Here is a 19,723-nt window from a genome sequence, read left to right on the forward strand (position 1 = left end):
GGCTAATCCTTACCTCGTTATGTGGGGGGAGGGGCTAATCCTTACCTCGTTATGTGGGGGGGGGGCTAATCCTTACCTCGTTATGTGGGGGAGGGGCTAATCCTTACCTCGTTATGTGGGGGGGGGGCTAATCCTTACCTCGTTATGTGGGGGGAGGGGCTAATCCTTACCCCGTTATGTGGGGGGAGGGGCTAATCCTTACCTCGTTATGTGGGGGGAGGGGCTAATCCTTACCTCGTTATGTGGGGGGAGGGGCTAATCCTTACCTCGTTATGTGGGGGGGGGCTAATCCTTACCTCGTTATGTGGGGGGAGGGGCTAATCCTTACCTCGTTATGTGGGGGGGGGGCTAATCCTTACCTCGTTATGTGGGGGGAATCCTTACCTCGTTATGTGGGGGGGGGGGGCTAATCCTTACCTCGTTATGTGGGGGGGGGGGGCTAATCCTTACCTCGTTATGTGGGGGGGGGCTAATCCTTACCTCGTTATGTGGGGGGAGGGCTAATCCTTACCTCGTTATGTGGGGGTGGGCTAATCCTTACCTCGTTATGTGGGGGACATAACGAGGTAAGGATTAGCCCCCCCCCAACCCCCCACATAACTAGGTAAGGATTAGCCCCCCCCAACCCCCCACATAACGAGGTCAGGATTAGCCCCCCCCAAGCTGTTCGTCTATTAAAGCCCAGTAAATAGCCATCGAACCAACACGTCATGGCTGCATGTGAAACACGGAAAGGAAAACAATATCCTAAATGGATCTGGACTAATCCTTACCTCGTTATGTGGGGGGAGGGGCTAATCCTTACCTCATGTGGGGGGAGGGGCTAATCCTTACCTCGTTATGTGGGGGTGGGCTAATCCTTACCTCCTTATGTGGGGGGGGGGGGGGGGCTAATCCTTACCTCCTGGGGGGGGGGGGCTAATCCTTACCTCGTTATGTGGGGGGGGGGCTAATCCTTACCTCCTGGGGGGGGGGGGCTAATCCTTACCTCGTTATGTGGGGAGGACGGACTAATCCTTACCTCGTTGTGGGGGGGGGGGGGGCTAATCCTTACCTCGTTATGTGAGGGGGGGGCTAATCCTTACCTCGTTATGTGGGGGGGGGCTAGTCCTTACCTCATTATGGGGGGGGCCTAATCCTTACCTCGTTATGTGTGGAGGACGGACTAATCCTTACCTCGTTGGGGGGGGGGGGGGGGCTAATCCTTACCTCGTTATGTGGGGGGGGGGCTAATCCTTACCTCCTGGGGGGGGGGGGGGGGCTAATCCTTACCTCGTTATGTGGGGAGGACGGACTAATCCTTACCTCGTTGGGGGGGGGGGGGCTAATCCTTACCTCGTTATGTGAGGGGGGGGCTAATCCTTACCTCGTTATGTGGGGGGGGGGGCTAGTCCTTACCTCATTATGGGGGGGGCCTAATCCTTACCTCGTTATGTGTGGAGGACGGACTAATCCTTACCTCGTTGGGGGGGGGGGGCTTATCCTTACCTCCTTATGTGGGGGGTTGGGGGGGCTAATCCTTACCTCCTTATGTGGGGTGTTGGGGGGGGGGGGGCTAATCCTTGCCTCCTTATGTTGGGGGGGGGGGGGCTAATCCTTACCTCGTTATGTGGGGAGGACGGACTAATCGTTACCTCGTTATGTGTGTGTGTGTGTGGGGGGGTGCTAATCCTTACCTCATGTGGGGGGGGGGGGGGGGCTAATCCTTACCTCGTTATGTGGGAGGGGGGGCTAATCCTTACCTCGTTATGTGGGGGGGGGGTGTTAATCCTTACCTCATTATGGGGGGGGGGGGGCTAATCCTTACCTCGTTATGTGTGGAGGACGGACTAATCCTTACCTCGTTGGGGGGGGGCTAATCCTTACCTCGTTATGTGGGGGGGGGGACTAATCCTTACCTCGTTATGTGGGGGGGCTAATCCTTACCTCGTTATGTGGGGGGGGGGGGCTAATCCTTTCCTCGTTATGTGGGGGGGGGGCTAATCCTTACCTCGTTATGTGGGGGGGGGCTAATCCTTACCTCGTTATGTGGGGGGGGGGGGCTAATCCTTACCTCGTTATGTGGGGGGGGGCTAATCCTTACCTCGTTATGTGGTGGGGGGGGGGGGGGGTAATCCACTCAGAGACGATGAAGCATCATGCTCTCTCCCTACGTGTGAAGAAATCTGACTTCAACCACAGAGCCCACACACCCAGGTTCTGAGAGGCAGGACAGACAGCAGGAACACGCCCAGGTTCTGAGAGGCAGGACAGACAGCAGGAACACGCCCAGGTTCTGAGAGGCAGGACAGACAGCAGGAACACGCCCAGGTTCTGAGAGGCAGGACAGACAGCAGACACACGCCCAGGTTCTGAGAGGCAGGACAGACAGCAGACACACGCCCAGGTTCTGAGAGGCAGGACAGACAGCAGGAACACGCCCAGGTTCTGAGAGGCAGGACAGACAGCAGACACACGCCCAGGTTCTGAGAGGCAGGACAGACAGCAGACACACCCAGGTTCTGAGAGGCAGGACAGACAGCAGACACACGCCCAGGTTCTGAGAGGCAGGACAGACAGCAGGAACACGCCCAGGTTCTGAGAGGCAGGACAGACAGCAGGCTGACAAACCAGATGTGTTTCCCTGTTGTGGCTAATTTTGTGACTGACAGCTGCCTGTCCTGTCGCTAGATGGCTAGAAGATGCACATCGTTCATACTAACGAGGCAGACCTTTATTCTGACGAGCCAATTGGAAAGTCGCCTGGTTGATTTAAGTGGAAAATGTAGCCGGCTGAAAATGTATTTTTAGCCGACACCTGGCACTAATGGATAACACTGGTACTACCCCCTACGCACTACGCGCTACCCCCTACGCGCTACCCCCTACGCGCTACCCCCTACGCACTTTGTAGATAAACTACCAACCATGTCTGTCTTAGTCCACTTACTGAACACCAAATGGACTGCTTTCCTACCTCATCCTCCTAGGCACTGTGTTATAAAAGCCATTTCCCCTCACTACTTCCTCTCTGTGTTATAAAAGCCATTTCCCCTCACTACTCCCTCTCTGTGTTATAAAAGCCATTTCCCCTCACTACTCCCCCTCTGTGTTATAAAAGCCATTTCCCCTCACTACTCCCTCTCTGTGTTATAAAAGCCATTTCCCCTCACTACTCCCTCCCTCTCTGTGTTATAAAAGCCATTTCCCCTCACTACTCCCTCTCTGTGTTATAAAAGCCATTTCCCCTCACTACTCCCTCTCTGTGTTATAAAAGCCATTTCCCCTCACTACTCTCTCTCTGTGTTATAAAAGCCATTTCCCCTCACTACTCCCTCTCTGTGTTATAAAAGGCATTTCCCCTCACTACTCCCTCTCTCTCTGTGTTATAAAAGCCATTTCCCCTCACTACTCCCTCTCTCTCTGTGTTATAAAAGCCATTTCCCCCCACTACTCCCTCCCTCTCTGTGTTATAAAAAGCCATTTCCCCTCACTACTCCCTCCCTCTCTGTGTTATAAAAGCCATTTCCCCTCACTACTCCCTCTCTGTTATAAAAAGCAATTTCCCCTCACTACTCCCTCCCTCTCTGTGTTATAAAAAGCCATTTCCCCTCACTACTCCCTCCCTCTCTGTGTTATAAAAGCCATTTCCCCTCACTACTCCCTCTCTGTGTTATAAAAAGCAATTTCCCCTCACTACTCCCTCCCTCTCTGTGTTATAAAAGCCATTTCCCCTCACTACTCCCTCTCTGTGTTATAAAAAGCCATTTCCCCTCACTACTCCCTCCCTCTCTGTGTTATAAAAGCCATTTCCCCTCACTACTCCCTCTCTGTGTTTATAAAAGCCATTTCCCCTCACTACTCCCTCTCTGTGTTATAAAAGCCATTTCCCCTCACTACTCCCTCTCTGTGTTATAAAAGCCATTTCCCCTCACTACTCCCTCTCTCTGTTATAAAAGCCATTTCCCCTCACTACTCCCTCTCTCTCTGTTATAAAAGCCATTTCCCCTCACTACTCCCTCTCTCTCTGTGTTATAAAAGCCATTTCCCCTCACTACTCCCTCCCTCTCTGTGTTATAAAAGCCATTTCCCCTCACTACTCCCTCTCTGTGTTTATAAAAGCCATTTCCCCTCACTACTCCCTCTCTGTGTTATAAAAGCCATTTCCCCTCACTACTCCCTCTCTGTGTTATAAAAGCCATTTCCCCTCACTACTCCCTCTCTCTGATAATGGAGATTCCTCTGAGGCGCTTTGATCCATTTAGAGCAGTTTGTATCCCAAATGGCACCCTTTTCCCTGTATAGAGCACTACTTTTGACCAGACGGCCCTATATAGATGGCACCCTTTTCCCTGTATAGCGCACTACTTTTGACCAGAAGGCCCTATATAGATGGCACCCTATACCCTATATAGCACACTACTTTTGAGCAGAGAGACCTATAGAGGGAATAGGGTGCCATTTTGAATGAATCCTGGGTATTCACTTCATTATTGATTGCCAACGGATTAACAGTGGTCCCTCATTAAACATCTAGAAAACTGAGTAAGTTATGAACTGCTGGTCTTCCTGACACATACAATTCTCTGGCAACAGCTCTGGTGGACATTCCTTGCAGTCAGGAAACCAACTGCACGTGTTCCCTCAACTTGAGACATCCGTGTGTCATTGTGTTGTGTGACAAAACTGCGCATTTTTAAAAATGTATTGTCCCCAGCACAAGGTGCACCTGTGTAATGATCATGCTGTTTAATCACTTTCTTGATATGCCACACCTGTCAGGTGGATGGATTATCTTGGCACAGGAGAAATGCTCACTAACAGGGATGTAAACAAATTTGAGAGATGTTTTTTTGTTGTTGTTTTTTTGCGTATGGAACATTTCCGGGATCTTATTTCAGCTCATGAAACATGGGACCAACACTTTACATGTTGCATTTTTATATTTTTGTTCAGTATTGTTACTCGACAATGATAACCGAAATGACAGAGTGAGAAGAAAGATGCCCGTACAAATATTCCAAACAAAAAAACAATGTCAAAGCAATAGATTTTTGGTCCTTAATGGTGTTTGGGGCAATTACAACACATTACTGAGTACCACTCTACATATTTTCTAGCATAGTGTTGGCTGCATCATGTTATGGGTATACTTGTAATCGCTAAGGACTAAGGGAGTTTTTCAGGATAAATAAAAAAAAAACGGAATGAAGCTAAGCACAGGTAAAATCCTAGAGGAAAACCCGGTTCTGCTTTCCACTAGACACAAGGAGATGAATTCACATTTCAACAGGACAATAACCTAAGACACGAGGCCAAAGCTACACTGGAGTTGCTTACCAAGAAGACAGTGACTATTCCTGAGATGCCGAGTTACAGTTTAGATTTAAATCTACTTGAACATGGCAATGATCAACAACCAATTTGACAGAGCTTGAATCATAAAAAATAAATGATGTTGTTTTGCACACTCCAGGTGTGGGAAGCTCTTAGAGACATCCACAGAAAAACCCTCGGCTGTAATCACTGCCTAAAGTGCTTTTTACAAAGGGGGTGTGTGTGTGAGAATACTTATAGAAATTAAATATTTCATTTTCAAAAAAATTCTAAAAAACATGTTTTCACTTTGTCATTATGGGGGTATTGTGTGAAGTTGGGCGACATTCGGTTTTTAAATAAACGGAATCCATTTTGAATTCAGGCTGTAGCACAACAGCATGTAGAATAGGTGAAGGAGTATGAATAGTTCTGAACTCACTCTCTCTCTCTATCCTCCCCCTGTGGGGCCCTGTTGCAGAGTCTAGCCATGAAATGTCTGGCCAAAATGGGTTTTCTGAAGTTGTCAGATTGCCTCGTGCGTTGCTTGGTCCTTCTGTCCGTGTGGACAGAGATGCTTCACATCTTAACAGGTAATAGATTTGATGTCGTTTCCACTGTGTCGTTTTCACATCGGCCACATTTGTTATCGTCATATTCTGAGAACAGTGTTTTGTTCCTTCTAAAAACCAGGTGTCACTAACAGTCATCGTGACATGTCCTTATCATGTACCTTGTCATTATTTATACCATATTATATCTCATTCCTGTTGGCAGGTCGGCCTATTAGAAGAGAGGATCTCTTGTGTTGTTTTAGTCCATAGTGTTGTTGTATTAGTCCATAGTGTTGTTGTATTAGTCCATAGTGTGGTATTAGTCCATAGTGTTGTTGTATTAGTCCATAGTGTTGTGGTATTAGTCCATAGTGTTGTGGTATTAGTCCATAGTGTGGTATTAGTCCATAGTGTTGTGGTATTAGTCCCTTAGTAGTGTTGTGGTATTAGTCCATAGTGTGGTATTAGTCCATAGTGTGGCATTAGTCCACAGTGTTGTTGTATTAGTCCATAGTGTGGTATTAGTCCATAGTGTTGTGGTATTAGTCCATAGTGTTGTGGTGTTAGTCCATAGTGTTGTGGTGTTAGTCCATAGTGTTGTGGTGTTAGTCCATAGTGTTGTGGTGTTAGTCCATAGTGTTGTGGTGTTAGTCCATAGTGTTGTGGTGTTAGTCCATAGTGTTGTGGTGTTAGTCCATAGTGTTGTGGTGTTAGTCCATAGTGTTGTGGTGTTAGTCCATAGTGTTGTGGTGTTAGTCCATAGTGTTGTGGTGTTAGTCCATAGTGTTGTGGTATTAGTCCATAGTGTTGTGGTATTAGTCCATAGTGTTGTGGTGTTAGTCCATAGTGTTGTGGTATTAGTCCATAGTGTTGTGGTGTTAGTCCATAGTGTTGTGGTATTAGTCCATAGTGTTGTGGTGTTAGTCCATAGTGTTGTGGTGTTAGTCCATAGTGTTGTGGTATTAGTCCATAGTGTTGTGGTGTTAGTCCATAGTGTTGTGGTATTAGTCCATAGTGTTGTGGTGTTAGTCCATAGTGTTGTGGTATTAGTCCATAGTGTTGTGGTATTAGTCCATAGTGTGGTATTAGTGTATAGTGTTGTGGTATTTGTCCATAGTGTGGTATTAGTCTATAGTGTTGTGGTGTTAGTCCATAGTGTTGTGGTATTAGTCCAGTGTGGTATTAGTCTATAGTGTTGTTGTATTAGTCTATAGTGTTGTGGTATTAGTCCATAGTGTTGTGGTATTAGTCCATAGTGTTGTGGTATTAGTCCATAGTGTTGTGGTGTTAGTCCATAGTGTGGTATTAGTCCATAGTGTTGTGGTATTAGTCCATAGTGTTGTGGTATTAGTCCATAGTGTTGTGGTATTAGTCCATAGTGTTGTGGTATTAGTCTATAGTGTGGTGGTGTTAGTCCATAGTGTGGTGGTATTAGTCCATAGTGTTGTGGTATTAGTCTATAGTGTTGTGGTATTAGTCCATAGTGTTGTGGTGTTAGTCCATAGTGTTGTGGTATTAGTCCATAGTGTTGTGGTATTAGTCCATAGTGTTGTGGTGTTAGTCCATAGTGTTGTGGTATTAGTCTATAGTGTTGTGGTATTAGTCCATAGTGTTGTGGTATTAGTCCATAGTGTTGTGGTATTAGTCCATAGTGTTGTGGTATTAGTCCATAGTGTTGTGGTATTAGTCTATAGTGTTGTGGTGTTAGTCCATAGTGTTGTGGTGTTAGTCCATAGTGTTGTGGTATTAGTCCATAGTGTTGTGGTATTAGTCCACAGTGTTGTGGTATTAGTCCACAGTGTTGTGGTATTAGTCCACAGTGTTGTGGTATTAGTCCACAGTGTTGTGGTATTAGTCCACAGTGTTGTGGTATTAGTCCACAGTGTTGTGGTATTAGTCCACAGTGTTGTGGTATTAGTCCACAGTGTTGTGGTATTAGTCCATAGTGTTGTGGTATTAGTCCATAGTGTTGTGGTATTAGTCCATAGTGTTCATCTCTTCCATTCAGAAGCACTAAAACATCATGTTTTTCTCCAGGTCCTCTCCTGTGCCCCAGCCCTCTCTGAAAGGGTTTCAGCAGGACCTCTCCTGTGCCCCAGCCCTCTCTGAAAGGGGTTTCAGCAGGTCCTCTCCTGTGCCCCAGCCCTCTCTGAAAGGGTTTTCAGCAGGCCCTCTCCTGTGCCCCAGCCCCCTCTGAAAGGGTTGTGAACATGGAGCAGGGGCGTGAGAGGGAAGGTTAATTGAGTGCAGGTTATAAGAGAGATGTGAAATGTTTTTTTTATCCAAAACACTCTGTTCTGAGGTGAAGGAGATCAGTGTAGAGAGAAATCTGTAGAGAGATTCTTCCATTCATTCAGAAGGTGGACTGACTCGGTGCACAACTGAACAAGAGGACAAGTACATTAGAGTGTCTAGTTTGAGAAACAGACTCCTCTCACAAATCCTCAACTGGCAGCTTCATTAAATAGTACCCGCAAAACACCAGTCTCAATGTCAACAGTGAAGAGGCGACTCAGGGGTGCTGACCTTCTTGGCAGAGTTTCAAAGAAAAAGCCTCATCTCAGACTGGCCAATAAAAAGAAAAGATTAAGATGGGCAAAAGAACACAGACACTGGACAGAGGAACTCTGCCTGGAAGGCCAGCATCCCGGAGTCGCCTCTTCACTGTTGACGTTGAGACTGGTGTTTTGCGGGTACTATTTAATGAACCTGCCAGTTGAGGACTTGTGAGGCATCTGTTTCACAAACTAGACGCTCTAATGTACTTGTCTTCTTGCTCAGTTGTGCGCCGGGGCCTCCCACTCTTTCTATTCTGGTTAGAGACAGTTTGTGCTGTTCTGTGAAGGGAGTCGTACACAGCGTTGTACGAGATTTTCAGTTTCTTAGCTATTTCAAGCATGGAATAGCCTTCATTTCTCAGAAAAAGAATAGACTGACGAGTTTCAGAAGAAAGGTCTTTGATTCTAGCCATTTTGAGCCTGTAATCGAACCCACAAATGCTGACTCTCCAGATACTCAACTAGTCTAAAGAAGGACAGTTTTATTGCTTCTTTAATCAGAACAGTTTACAATTATTTTAGCACATCTGAAAATGGGTTTTCTAATGACCAATTAGCCTTTTAAAATGATAAACTTGGATTAGCTAACACAATGTGCCATTGGAACACAGGAGGGATGGTTGCTGATAAAGGGCCTCTGTACGCCTATCTAGATATTCCATAAAAATCAGCCGTTTCCAGCTACAATAGTCATTTACAACATTAACAATATCTACACTGTATTTCTGATCAATTTAATGTTATTTTAATGGACAAAATATTAGCTTTTCTTTCAAAAACGAGGACACGTCTAAGTGACCCCAAACTTATGAACGGGGGTGTGTGTGTGTGTGTGTGTGTGTACCATACATGTGGAGATCCTCCGTTCACTTCCCCTTCGTCTCTCAAAGACACAGCGGTTGGAACCATAAAAATCTTACATTTGGACTCATCAGACCAAAGGACAGATTTCCACCAGTCTAATGTCCATTGCTCGTGTTTCTTGGCCCAAGCAAGTCTCTTCTTCTTATTGGTGTCCTTTAGTAGTGGTTTCTTTGCAGCAATTCGACCATGAAAGACCGATTTAACGAGTCTCCTCTGAACAGTTGATGTTGAGATGTGTCTGTTACTGGAACTCTGTGAAGCATTTATTTGGGCTGAAATCTGAAGTGCAGTAAACTCTAATGAATTTATCCTCTGCAGCAGAGGTAACTCTGGGTCTTCCTTTCCTGTGGCGGTCCTCATGAGAGACAGTTTCATCATAGCGCTTGATGGTTTTTGCGGCTGTAACTTGGAAGAAACTTTCTTGAAATTCTCCGTATTGACTGACCTTCATGTCTTTTAAAGTAATGGACTGTCGTTTCTCTTTGCTTATTTGAGCATTTCTTGCCATAATATGGACTTGGTCTGTTACCAAACAGGGTTATCTTCTGTATATCCCCTACCTTGTCACAACACAACTGATTGGCTCAAACTCATTAAGACGGAAAGAAATGGCACAAAATAACTTTGAACAAGGCACACCTGTTAATTTAAATGCATTCCAGATGACTCATCTCATGAAGCTGGTTGAGAGAATGCGAAGAGTGTGCAAAGCTGTCATCAAGCAATCTCCTTATTCTTTCAACCAATCATCAGTCCACTTGTCAGTGCAGTACATGTTGAGTACCCTTCTTTTATAAGCATGCTGAAAGACTGTTGTTAGAGAAATAGCATTGTATTTGGTCGAAACACGTTTTTTTTTCTCTCCACCCAAACAGTTTTCTAAGAGCTGGCAACAAGCTGAAAGGTTTTGCCGTTAGAGCCATTTTTAAAGGCCCCTTTACCGCTCTTGGGGAGCGGAATGACTTTGTCGTCAGGCCTAGACGGAAGACAGACTCCCCTCTAGATTCAGATTATAGATAATGACCGATTAGGAGTGGCTATAGAGTCAGTTACCATCTTCACTAGCTTCCCTTCTTAAGTTGTCAATGCCAGGAAGGTTGTTCATTATTGATTGATTGTTCCACATCTCCCTCGCTAACTTTATAAAATTCCAATGCTTTTCCTTTTCATTAGTAGTTGTTTTATGCATGAGCACAATTGCTCACTGGCATTTTTCCCCCTTTCTAAACTTTCCCACTTTGGCAATGAAATAATCACGAACCTAATTGGCAACATCAAATGGTTCTGTGATGAATAAGCCATCTGATTCGCTGAAAGACGGAGTAGAATCAGTCTTTTCTACCCATAATTCCATTTAAAGTACGTTTTATATTGTTGATCTTCATCATACAGTTTCTTCTTCTGTTGTTGATGAGTCGAGCCGTATCATTTCTCACTTCGCAGGAAGTCGGCCAGTCAGATGTACAGCCAGACTTATTAGCCACTTCCTGTTGTTGATGAGTCGAGCCGTATCATTTCTCACTTCGGCAGGAAGTCGGCCAGTCAGATGTACAGCCAGACTTATTAGCCACTTCCTGTTGTTGATGAGTCGGGCCGTATCATTTCTCACTTCGCAGGAAGTCGGCCTGTCAGATGTACAGACAGACTTATTAGCCACTTCCTGTTGTTGATGAGTCGAGCCGTATCATTTCTCACTTCGCAGGAAGTCGGCTAGTCAGATGTACAGCCAGACTTATTAGCCACTTCCTGTTGTTGATGAGTCGAGCCGTATCATTTCTCACTTCGGCAGGAAGTCCAGTCAGATGTACAGACAGACTTATTAGCCACTTCCTGTTGTTGATGAGTCGAGCCGTATCATTTCTCACTTCGCAGGAAGTCCAGTCAGATGTACAGACAGACTTATTAGCCACTTCCTGTTGTTGATGAGTCGAGCCGTATCATTTCTCACTTCGCAGGAAGTCCAGTCAGATGTACAGACAGACTTATTAGCCACTTCCTGTTGTTGATGAGTCGAGCCGTATCATTTCTCACTTCGGCAGGAAGTCGGCCAGTCAGATGTACAGACAGACTTATTAGCCACTTCCTGTTGTCCCATCTCTTTCAACCAATACAGTTTCTTCATTTCCTCATCGATCCATGGAGCCTTAACAGTTCTAACAGTCAGTTTCCTCATCGATCCATGGAGCCTTAACAGTTCTGAGAGTCAGTTTCCTCATCGATCCATGGAGCCCTTAACAGTTCTGAGAGTCAGTTTCCTCATCGATCCATGGAGCCTTAACAGTTCTGACAGTCAGTTTCCTCATCGATCCACGGAGCCTTAACAGTTCTGACAGTCAGTTTCTTCATCGATCCACGGAGCCTTAACAGTTCTAACAGTCAGTTTCCTCATCGATCCACGGAGCCTTAACGGTTCTGAGAGTCAGTTTCTTCATCGATCCACGGAGCCTTAACAGTTCTGAGAGTCAGTTTCTTCATCGATCCACAGAGCCTTAACAGTTCTGAGAGTCAGTTTCCTCATCGATCCACGGAGCCTTAACAGTTCTGACAGTCAGTTTCTTCATTTCCTCATCGATCCACGGAGCCTTAACAGTTCTGACAGTCAGTTTCCTCATCGATCCATGGAGCCTTAACAGTTCTAACAGTCAGTTTCTTAACCGGTGCTTGTTTATCAATAATTGAAAAAAGCTATTTTAATATTTTCAATAAGAGTAGCGTCTGGATGCTCCTTATTAATCACATCAACAAATATGTGTAACATCGTCCGCATAAGAGTCACAGTTAAATGTTTTGTATGATCTCTTATATACTATTTTAGGCCCTGCTGTTGGAGCTTTGTCCTTCCTGTATATAGCCACTGTACTGTGATCACTGTATCCAATGGGTACGAATAAACAACGTTCTACAGTATTAGTAGCAATGTGATCGATACACGTGGATGATCTTGTTCCTGTAGTGTTTGTAAACACCCTGGTAGGTTGATTAATAACCTGAACCAGATTACAGGCACTGGTTACAGTAAGAAGCTTCCTCTTGAGTGGACAGCTTGATGAAAACCAGTCAATATTCAAGGTCCCCTGAGAAAGTAGACCTCTCTGTTTACATCACATCCACTATGAAGCATTTCACACATATTATTTAGATACTGACTGTTGGCACTTGGTGGCCTATAGCAGCACCCCTAAAGAAAAGGCTTTAGATGAAGTGCCAAGTGAACCTGCAACCACAACACTTCAATAACACTTGACATAAGATCTTCTCTAAGCATTACGGGGAATATGGCTCTGAATATATACAGCAACACCTCCCCCATAAGCATTCCTGTCTCTTCTGTAGATGTTATATCCTTGTATTGCTACTGCTGTACCATCAAAGGAATTATCAAAGTGATTCTCAGAAAAGGCTAATTCTATAAATGTTATCGGATGTTAGCAAGTTATTGATTTCCTGACCCTTATTTCTAAGGCTATTATATATATTAATATGGGCCGTGTTCAGCCCTTTCCTGGGCAGCTTCTCATAGACAGACATAATATGGGCTGTTTTCAGCCCTTTCCTGGGCAGCTTCTCATAGACAGGCATAATATGGGCCGTGTTCAGCCCTTTCCTGGGCAGCTTCTCATAGACAGGCATAATATGGGCCGTTTTCAGCCCTTTCCTGGGCAGCTTCTCATAGACAGGCATAATATGGTCCGTTTTCAGCCCTTTCCTGGGCAGCTTCTCATAGACAGACATAATATGGGCCGTTTTCAGCCCTTTCCTGGGCAGCTTCTCATAGACAGACATAATATGGGCCGTTTTCAGCCCTTTCCTGGGCAGCTTCTCATAGACAGACATAATATGGGCCGTTTTCAGCCCTTTCCTGGGCAGCTTCTCATAGACAGACATTAATATGGAGAAGAACAAAGAAAGCAAGAAGAATAGAAATATACATTCAGCAGTCAGTTGGTGTGTGTTGTGCTGCGGGGTTGAATCTACGAACCCATAGGCTCTCCCATCCCTTCCAGACTTTTAGGGGGGGGGGGGGGGGGGGGGGCAATGAGCCTGTCATAGTGGATGTAAGCAATGTCTCTGGCAGCTTTCATGGCCGGGATAAGTTATTTCCTCTTCTGTCGCCCAGCTTCAGGATTTACAGACTGGGGGTATTTACAGACGGGGTCAGGGAGAGGTTGAACATGTCAGTGAAGACACTTCCCGGCGGGTCAGCGTTTATGCCTTGAGTACCCGTCCTGGTAATCCGTCTGGTCCCGCGGCCTTGGCTGTGTGAGACCGAGAGAGAGAAAGAGAGAGGAAACACCAGAGCTATGGACGGCTGAGTGAACCTGTCCCCCCTCGGACGACAGACGCCACTGTCTGTTCCTAGCATCTGTAGTGTGTAGTTCATCTCCCCTCAGTAACCACCTGGAGAATGTCATCTAATGTGTAATTCATCTCCCCTCAGTAACCACCTGGAGAAGTCTCTGCAGCTCCTGATGGACAGAGTGGATGATATGAGTCAGGACATTGTCAAGTATAACACCTACAGCCGTAACCTCAGCAAGCAACAGCAGCAGAAACACCAGGTAACACACACACAGAGACACAGAGAGACACACACACCCACAGAGACGTACACACCCACCCACAGAGAGAGAGACACACACACACACACACACACACACACCCACAGAGAGAGACACACACACACATTCTATTATCATGATGGGAAAATGTAATCAACACACTGTAGTTGATAATGAGATAATCTACTTCCTGGACAGTGATTGTGTTAGAGGGGCGTTATAGAATTAGGTTTAGACCCTGTCCACAGGGAGTCCTCTCCTCCAGAGAGGAAGGGAGGGGGAGGGAGAGAGAGACCATTGGGTTTTCATCTAAAGTAGTGCACTATTTAAGAGAGCGGGTAGTATTTGGGACTTGTCCTGACTGTCCTGCAGGGAAGCTGCTAACCAGATCCACAATACCAGGGGGACAGAGGCCTGGTACTATATAATATTGATGTATCCACTATACCAGGGAGACAGAGGCTTGGTACTATATAATATTGATGTATCCACTATATCAGGGAGACAGAGGCTTGGTACTATATAATATTGATGTATCCACTATACCAGGGAGACAGAGGCTTGGTACTATATAATATTGATGTATCCACTATACCAGGGAGACAGAGGCTTGGTACTATATAATATTGATGTATCCACTATATCAGGGAGACAGAGACTTGGTACTATATAATATTGATGTATCCACTATACCAGGGAGACAGAGGCTTGGTACTATATAATATTGATGTATCCACTATACCAGGGAGACAGAGGCTTGGTACTATATAATATTGATGTATCCACTATATCAGGGAGACAGAGACTTGGTACTATATAATATTGATGTATCCACTATACCAGGGAGACAGAGGCTTGGTACTATATAATATTGATGTATCCACTATACCAGGGAGACAGAGGCTTGGTACTATATAATATTGATGTATCCACTATATCAGGGAGACAGAGACTTGGTACTATATAATATTTTGAGATGGAACGCTAAATACCAGTTTGCATTTCTCGTATGAACCTGGAAGTCATTTTCTCGTATCAGCCTCGGAGTCATTTCTCGTGTCGGCCTCCGGAGTCGTTTCTCGTGTCAGCCTCGGGGTCATTTCTCGTGTCAGCTTCGGGGTCATTTCTCGTGTCAGCCTCGGGAGTCGTTTCTCGTGTCAGCCTCGGGAGTCGTTTCTCGTGTCGGCCTCGGAGTCATTTCTCGTGTCGGCCTCCGGAGTCATTTCTCGTGTCGGCCTCCGGAGTCATTTCTCGTGTCGGCCTCCGGAGTCATTTCTCGTGTCGGCCTCCGAGTCATTTCTCGTGTCGGCCTCCGAGTCGTTTCTCGTGTCGGCCTCGGAGTCGTTTCTCGTGTCGGCCTCCGGAGTCGTTTCTCGTGTCGGCCTCCGGAGTCGTTTCTCGTGTCGGCCTCCGGAGTCGTTTCTCGTGTCGGCCTCCGGAGTCGTTTCTCGTGTCGGCCTCCGGAGTCGTTTCTCGTGTCGGCCTCCGGAGTCGTTTCTCGTGTCGGCCTCGGGAGTCGTTTCTCGTGTCGGCCTCCGGAGTCGTTTCTCGTGTCGGCCTCCGGAGTCGTTTCTCGTGTCGGCCTCGAGTCGTTTCTCGTGTCGGCCTCCGGAGTCGTTTCTCGTGTCGGCCTCGAGTCGTTTCTCGTGTCGGCCTCCGGAGTCGTTTCTCGTGTCGGCCTCGGAGTCGTTTCTCGTGTCGGCCTCCGGAGTCGTTTCTCGTGTCGGCCTCCGGAGTCATTTCTCGTGTCGGCCTCGGAGTCATTTCTCGTGTCAGCCTAGTTATACAAGAATATTGTGATGTTGGTTTCTGGCAGGCTTGACAGGCTTTGTATGTGTATCCAGGTGCCGGTAGTTTCCTACCATCTACGCCCCTCCACCAACCTGTCCTCTGCTCTGCCTCCCCAAATTAAAAAGGCCTTTAGGTTCTGACACGCTGATTTACACTGTCATTTACCAACACACATCACTCCCTGTCTGTCGGATTTTATAGCTGTTCTCACTCACTTCTCCCTTGCTCGCTCTCTCCCTTTCTCCTCTCTCTCTCCTCTCCCTCTCTCCTCCTCTCCCCTCTCCCCTCGCTCCTCTCCCCCTCGCTCCTCTCCCCTCGCTCCTCTCCCCCTCGCTCCGCTCCCCCTCTCCCCTCTCCCCTCGCTCCTCTCCCCCTCGCTCCTCTCCCCCTCTCCCCTCTCCCCTCGCTCCTCTCCCCCTCGCTCCTCTCTCCCTCGCTCCTCTCCCCCTCTCCCCTCTCCCCCTCTCTCCTCCTCTCCCCTCCCCTCCCTCCTCTCTCTCTCTCCCCTCCTCCTCTCTCCCTCACTCCCCTCCTCTCTCTCTCTCCTCTCCTTCTCTCCTCTCTCTCTCCTCTCCCCCTCTCCTCCTCTCCCCTCCCCTCTCTCCTCCTCTCCCCCTCTCCCCTCCCCTCTCTCCTCCTCTCCCCCTCTCCCCTCCCCTCTCTCCTCCTCTCCCCCTCTCCCCTCCCCTCTCTCCCCCTCTCCCCCTCTCCCCTCCCCTCTCTCCTCCTCTCCCCCTCTCCTCCTCTCCCCTCCCCTCTCTCCTCTCTCCCCTCTCCCCTCTCTCCTCCTCTCCCCCTCCCCTCTCTCTCTCTGCAGTATATTCAGCGACGCCAGCAGGAGAATGCTCAGAGACAGACCAGAGGAGAGACTCCTCTACCAGAGGAAGATGTCTCCAAGATGTTCAAACCACCACAGCCCCCTCCTCGCATGGACACTCTCCTCATCGCAGGTACCCCCGCACCCTCCCTCCTAGCAGCTATCAGTTCTGTTCTCTCCCTGGTAGCTACCTATCTGTTCTCTTCTCTCCCTGGTAGCTACCTATCTGTTCTGTTCTCTCCCTGGTAGCTAGCTACCTATCTGTTCTCTTCTCTCCCTGGTAGCTACCTATCTGTTCTGTTCTCTCCCTGGTAGCTACCTATCTGTTCTGTTCTCTCCCTGGTAGCTAGCTACCTATCTGTTCTGTTCTCTCCCTGGTAGGTAGCTACCTATCTGTTCTGTTCTCTCCCTGGTAGCTAGCTACCTATCTGTTCTGTTCTCTCCCTGGTAGCTAGCTACCTATCTGTTCTGTTCTCTCCCTGGTAGCTAGCTACCTATCTGTTCTGTTCTCTCCCTGGTAGCTAGCTACCTATCTGTTCTGTTCTCTCCCTGGTAGCTAGCTACCTATCTGTTCTGTTCTCTCCCTGGTAGCTAGCTACCTATCTGTTCTCTTCTCTCCCTGGTAGGTAGCTACCTATCTGTTCTGTTCTCTCCCTGGTAGCTAGCTACCTATCTGTTCTGTTCTCTCCCTGGTAGCTAGCTACCTATCTGTTCTGTTCTCTCCCTGGTAGCTAGCTACCTATCTGTTCTCTTCTCTCCCTGGTAGGTAGCTACCTATCTGTTATGTTCTCTCCCTGGTAGCTACCTATCTGTTCTGTTCTCTCCCTGGTAGCTACCTATCTGTTCTCTTCTCTCCCTGGTAGCTACCTATCTGTTCTGTTCTCTCCCTGGTAGGTAGCTACCTATCTGTTATGTTCTCTCCCTGGTAGGTAGCTACCTATCTGTTCTGTTCTCTCTCTGGTAGGTAGCTACCTATCTGTTCTCTCCCTGGTAGCTACCTATCTGTTCTGTTCTCTCCCTGGTAGGTAGCTACCTATCTGTTCTGTTCTCTCTCTGGTAGGTAGCTACCTATCTGTTCTCTCCCTGGTAGCTACCTATCTGTTCTGTTCTCTCCCTGGTAGCTACCTATCTGTTCTCTTCTCTCCCTGGTAGCTACCTATCTGTTCTGTTCTCTCCCTGGTAGGTAGCTACCTATCTGTTATGTTCTCTCCCTGGTAGGTAGCTACCTATCTGTTCTGTTCTCTCTCTGGTAGGTAGCTACCTATCTGTTCTCTCCCTGGTAGCTACCTATCTGTTCTGTTCTCTCCCTGGTAGGTAGCTACCTATCTGTTCTGTTCTCTCCCTGGTAGGTAGCTACCTATCTGTTCTGTTCTCTCTCTGGTAGGTAGCTACCTATCTGTTCTCTCCCTGGTAGGTAGCTACCTATCTGTTCTGTTCTCTCCCTGGTAGGTAGCTACCTATCTGTTCTGTTCTCTCCCTGGTAGGTAGCTACCTATCTGTTCTGTTCTCTCCCTGGTAGGTAGCTACCTATCTGTTCTGTTCTCTCCCTGGTAGGTAGCTACCTATCTGTTCTGTTCTCTCCCTGGTAGGTAGCTACCTATCTGTTCTGTTCTCTCCCTGGTAGGTAGCTACCTATCTGTTCTGTTCTCTCCCTGGTAGGTAGCTACCTATCTGTTCTGTTCTCTCCCTGGTAGGTAGCTACCTATCTGTTCTGTTCTCTCCCTGGTAGGTAGCTACCTATCTGTTCTGTTCTCTCCCTGGTAGGTAGCTACCTATCTGTTCTGTTCTCTCCCTGGTAGGTAGCTACCTATCTGTTCTGTTCTCTCCCTGGTAGGTAGCTACCTATCTGTTCTGTTCTCTCCCTGGTAGGTAGCTACCTATCTGTTCTGTTCTCTCCCTGGTAGGTAGCTACCTATCTGTTCTGTTCTCTCCCTGGTAGGTAGCTACCCATCTGTTCTGTTCTCTCTCTGGTATCTACCCACCCATCTGTTCTGTTCTATCTCTGGTAGCTACCCATCAGTTCTGTTCTCTCTCTGGTAGCTACCCATCAGTTCTGTTCTCTCTCTGGTAGCTAGCTAACCATCTGTTCTGTTGTCATCTCTCCATGATGTCACAATCTACAGCGTTGTAGATTTCATCTGACATCCCTGCCTGTCTGCTGTCTCTTTGATGGTTGTCTTCATCCCAAAATAGCACCCTATTCCCTATATAGTGCACTTCTTGTGACCAGGGTCCATAAGGACACACCCATAGGGCTCTGGTTAGAACTAGTGCACCACATTAGGGGATAGCATGACATTTTGGGCACGGATGGTGTCTCCCTTCTTGACAACATGCAACTGATTGACCTCCAGCATTGCTAATGTGTTTCCTGCTGTTTATTCAGACTCCTGTGTTTGTCTGTGTGTTTCTGCCAAAACAGGACAGATTAACAATTACTGCCAGAATGTGAAGGAGTTCACCTCCCAGAACCTCGGCAAACTCTTCATGGCCGAGGCTCTTCAGGGACACAACAGCTAAAGGAGAAGACGTGAGGAGGAACTAAAACACACAGGAGAGAACCCCCCTTTCACCCAATCAGAATGATCCATACAGGCCTGTGTTCTAAATGGTACCCTCTTCCCTTCTTATATATATAGTGCACTACTGGTCAATACTAGTACACTATATAGGGAATAGGGTGTAATTTTGGGATGCATCCTATGATTGGAGGATTGATGTGATGCTGTAAGATTTGTTAAGAAATTAAAATAAATGTGACCAACATTATTATTCATTATTAAGAGAACATGTTCCACGTTCTCCAAAAGATGAGTTATTTGAATATTATTGTAACTTTTAATAAACATCTTTGCGTCTCCTCACATTGTTTTGCCTCTCTGTGCTCTTTCTATGTCTATTCACATAGATTAAACCTCGTCCTGCACCGAAACACACTTTCTATGGGGATTCTCCAGTGTCCAATACTAGGCATCGTCTGTTTCCGGGGAAACGGCCACCAGGAGTGTACGTGTCCAATACTAGGCATTGTCTGTTTCTGGGGAAACGGCCACTAGGAGTGTACGTGTCCAATACTAGGCATCGTCTGTTTCCGGGGAAACGGCCACCAGGAGTGTACGTGTCCAATACTAGGCATCGTCTGTTTCCGGGGAAACGGCCACCAGGAGTGTACGTGTCCAATACTAGGCATCGTCTGTTTCCGGGGAAACGGCCACCAGGAGTGTACGTGTCCAATACTAGGCATCGTCTGTTTCCGGGGAAACGGCCACCAGGAGTGTACGTGTC

General features: G+C 47.1%; 1 protein-coding gene across 2 annotated transcripts in view; it reads left to right on the forward strand.

Moving 5' to 3' along the window:
• The window catches only part of LOC149984277 (eukaryotic translation initiation factor 3 subunit H), a 94,556-nt gene extending 75,254 nt beyond the window's left edge, over window positions 1-19,302 (forward strand). The window contains exons 6-8 of one of the 2 annotated variants that reach the window (XR_016491660.1): window positions 13,663-13,830; window positions 16,439-16,571; window positions 18,861-19,302. Coding sequence is in view for 1 of the 2 variants with exons in the window: in XM_090219645.1 (XP_090075771.1) it covers window positions 13,710-13,830; window positions 16,439-16,571; window positions 18,861-18,958 (352 nt within the window). In the remaining variant the exon portion in view is untranslated. The remainder of the gene's footprint in view (window positions 1-13,662; window positions 13,831-16,438; window positions 16,572-18,860) is intronic. The other variant, XM_090219645.1, reaches the window with a different exon arrangement.
• The last annotated feature ends 421 nt before the right edge of the window (window positions 19,303-19,723 follow it).

This window comes from Oncorhynchus mykiss, chromosome 3 (genome assembly GCF_057628025.1).
Source record: "Oncorhynchus mykiss isolate SJ-2025 chromosome 3, ASM5762802v1, whole genome shotgun sequence".
Classification (NCBI taxonomy): domain Eukaryota; kingdom Metazoa; phylum Chordata; class Actinopteri; order Salmoniformes; family Salmonidae; genus Oncorhynchus; species Oncorhynchus mykiss.